Source organism: Nematolebias whitei, chromosome 8, assembly GCF_014905685.2.
Source record: "Nematolebias whitei isolate Nwh7 chromosome 8, NemWhi1, whole genome shotgun sequence".
Classification (NCBI taxonomy): Eukaryota; Metazoa; Chordata; class Actinopteri; order Cyprinodontiformes; family Rivulidae; genus Nematolebias; species Nematolebias whitei.
The window spans coordinates 20,649,127-20,652,012 of NC_056505.1; the positions used below are offsets into that span (position 1 = coordinate 20,649,127).

At 37.2% G+C, this 2,886-nt stretch overlaps 1 protein-coding gene across 1 annotated transcript; it reads right to left on the reverse strand.

The window, feature by feature from the left end:
* Positions 1-2,093: 2,093 nt before the first annotated feature.
* si:ch211-108c6.2 (uncharacterized protein LOC559375 homolog) lies at positions 2,094-2,587 on the reverse strand. The gene has a single exon (XM_037680092.1). It carries the CDS (start codon positions 2,451-2,453, stop codon positions 2,094-2,096), a length of 360 nt encoding a protein of 119 aa, XP_037536020.1. The 5' UTR covers positions 2,454-2,587.
* Between the last annotated feature and the right edge of the window lie 299 nt (positions 2,588-2,886).

The following is a 2,886-nucleotide window of genomic DNA, read 5'->3' on the forward strand; positions in this document are numbered from 1 at the left end:
TTCTCTTCCGCAAGCCCCGCCTCGTGACGTATACGCGAGCTATGAGTGGCTTCTCTCTTTTTGACAGACAGGTTCAGCAGCCAATCAGAATGGTGTTATGGATAAAAGGGACTGAGGTCAGTTCTTTTCCTCAGACTCCCTGTTGAAGTATCTTTAATTGGTGGCCTACTTCCTTTTCTCTTCATCAGATAATTCAAATCTGGTTTATAATCTTGTAAAAAGATCTTGTTTTTGTTGTCTTGTTTTGTTAAAATCTTGTTTTTGTTAAAAAAAATATATATATGAAGTAGCTTAGTGTGTTTTGTATTACAATTAGAAAAATTAGAAAGAGTTATTCATTTTGTTTCGTCACTTGAAGATTATTATGATTGAACTAATCGTTTGAAAAAAGGGGCAGATAAGATTTTTTTCTTCTTTCTGCTGCCTTTCATTTTAAATCTCTTGTATTTTTTTATAGTTATGAAACCGTTTTGTATGTTTAAAATGAATAAACTTTATACCATACCATACCATAATCTATGATTAATTTAGTTAGAACAGTTGTATTTACCAGTTAATTAAACTACTTAATTGGATTTACTGTACAGTACCAAAGTTTTAAACCACTCCTAATTTTCTTGTAATTTGCTTCCAAGTATGTTTTTGTAATCTCTTAAAGTGGTCTTAATCAATTAAGTCTAAAGATCTTTACATTTTTTTTTTTTTTTTTTTGGCCTTTGATAACCTTGTCCTAATTTTCTATCCAGTACTTAGGCACACAGCTTTGTGCACTTTAAAAAAGTGGTCAAGTGGGGGACAAAAAAATAAGTTTCAGGCTTCAAAGACCATTATAGCTGAATTCAAAAAGCGTTCAATACAAAAACAACTGGACTTTATTTGTAACAGAAGACGTTTCGCTCCTCGTCCGAGGAACTTTCTCCTCAGATGAGGAGAAAGCTTTTTGAATTCATCATGTCCTGGATGACTGAGAATCTTCACCAGCATACTATTATAGCTGACAAACGGTATCAGAAGATGAAATTGCAAAAAAACAAATAAATAAAAAGAGAAAAAAAATAACAGGACCTGAGCAATGAATCATCCTTCAGCTGATCAGTTATATGCCAAGTACTTAACACATATGAAAAAAAAAACATTGATGTTATATACCATCTTACAACTGCTAAACTGTGCAATATTTAATATTTTGTATGGATTCAACTAAAAGGCAGACAGTATGCTGGTAACAAAAATACTAAGATCCTATTTTAATTATTTTTTGATAGGATGTCAGCACAACACTTTTTATCTAAGGTTTAGGCGATTTTTATGGCTGACCAATTTAAAAAGTCATAATTAATTGCTTTAAAACGGCAAAATATTGTGAAAATTGTCAGGTGCTGGACAGAGAACTAGTGAAAAAAGTTTTAAAGTTTAAGAAAAGACAGACTTACAAAATGTTTGAACAACTATTAATCAAGGTCCATTTAAATTACCAAAAGAAAGTCTGACTTCATGGAAGGAAATCAAAGAAATGAGGGGTATGTTAACTAAGACTTTTGCACAGTTCTGCACGTTGAGCTGCTCAGAGAAGAGCTTATGAATCTTAAATAATTTTAAAGCATTTGGATTCACCTTAATTTGTTGTGAAAATCCAAAATTGTAATCTCAGGATGATGCGTCAGTAATAAGTAGAGGTAAATCCAATTGCATGTGGCCATAAAAGAAAAAAAATGTGTTGGCTTTATATTATTTTTGGATAAAATAAAAACATTATTTTTCTACTGACCATAAAAATAACATCTTGCAGTTTGAGAGTCCTCTGAGGCAGTTACACTGAAACGTCAACGTTTTAATTCTGTCAGTTTTTCCCAAGAGTACCACAAGATGGCAGCATTCAGCACGTCCACAGTAACAGACTCCTCACAACAGGAGCAGCTGCAGTTCATCATCCAATCGGTTTCAATAACTTTTGTCACACAAGGTAATTTAGCAGCTATTACTTTCTATAAAATGTCTTCCGTGCTGAATGAAAACCCACTTTAAAATTTTAAATAAATACACCGAGGTATAAAACCATATCATTTTAACATCACAAACCAGAGTTTTTAATGTCACCAAACAGAGTGCTGAGTTTCCTTCTTACCTCTTCTCACAGATGGTTTCCTCTCTATTGTCCTGTCAGGGGGTTTGTGAGGCGAATCAAACGCTGCCTTCATCTGTGCCACCTTCACAGACTGACCCTGCTCCTCACACTTGACCTCTGCCGGTTTTGGCCGCTCGTGGTGCTGCAGCTTTTCGTGCAGCTGAATCGTCTCCTTTATGAGTTCTGAAACAGGCCTAGGTTTGTGCTCGTTCTGGGATTTGTCTCTCAGTGTGACGCTGTCATGGCTCTCCGTGCAGGGCTTTCTCTCAGGATGATGTGGTGGTGTGTTTTCTGAGTAAAGCACCTGCTTCTGATGATCCTGCTTCATGCTGGCTGACACTTGGTGGCTCTCCTGTGTGAGAACAGTCCCATCTGCAACCAAAACTGCACCATCATCCCCAGCTGGCACAGCCGTGTCATCACAGCCCTCCTTCAGCACCTGCGTGCTTCCTGATTCATGGTCCACACTGTCAGAGCCAGTTGTTCTGCTTTTCGTGTCAGACTTATCTGCAGGAACAATCTGAGACGGCTCTACAATTTGCCCGATGTTTTTTGCAGACGGCAACTCAGCATGAAACTTTGAAAGGAGAGCAGATCCTTTGACGACCACACCACTCACCTCACATGATGATCTCTCATGTGAAGCAGCTGATTGTGAGATGTTCAAAGGCACACTTTTAGAAGGTTTTGGACTTCTTTTTATCTCCTCGTTCACTTTCACTAAAGCCTTTGCGGGTTTGATGCCCCCACCTCTCGAGGAA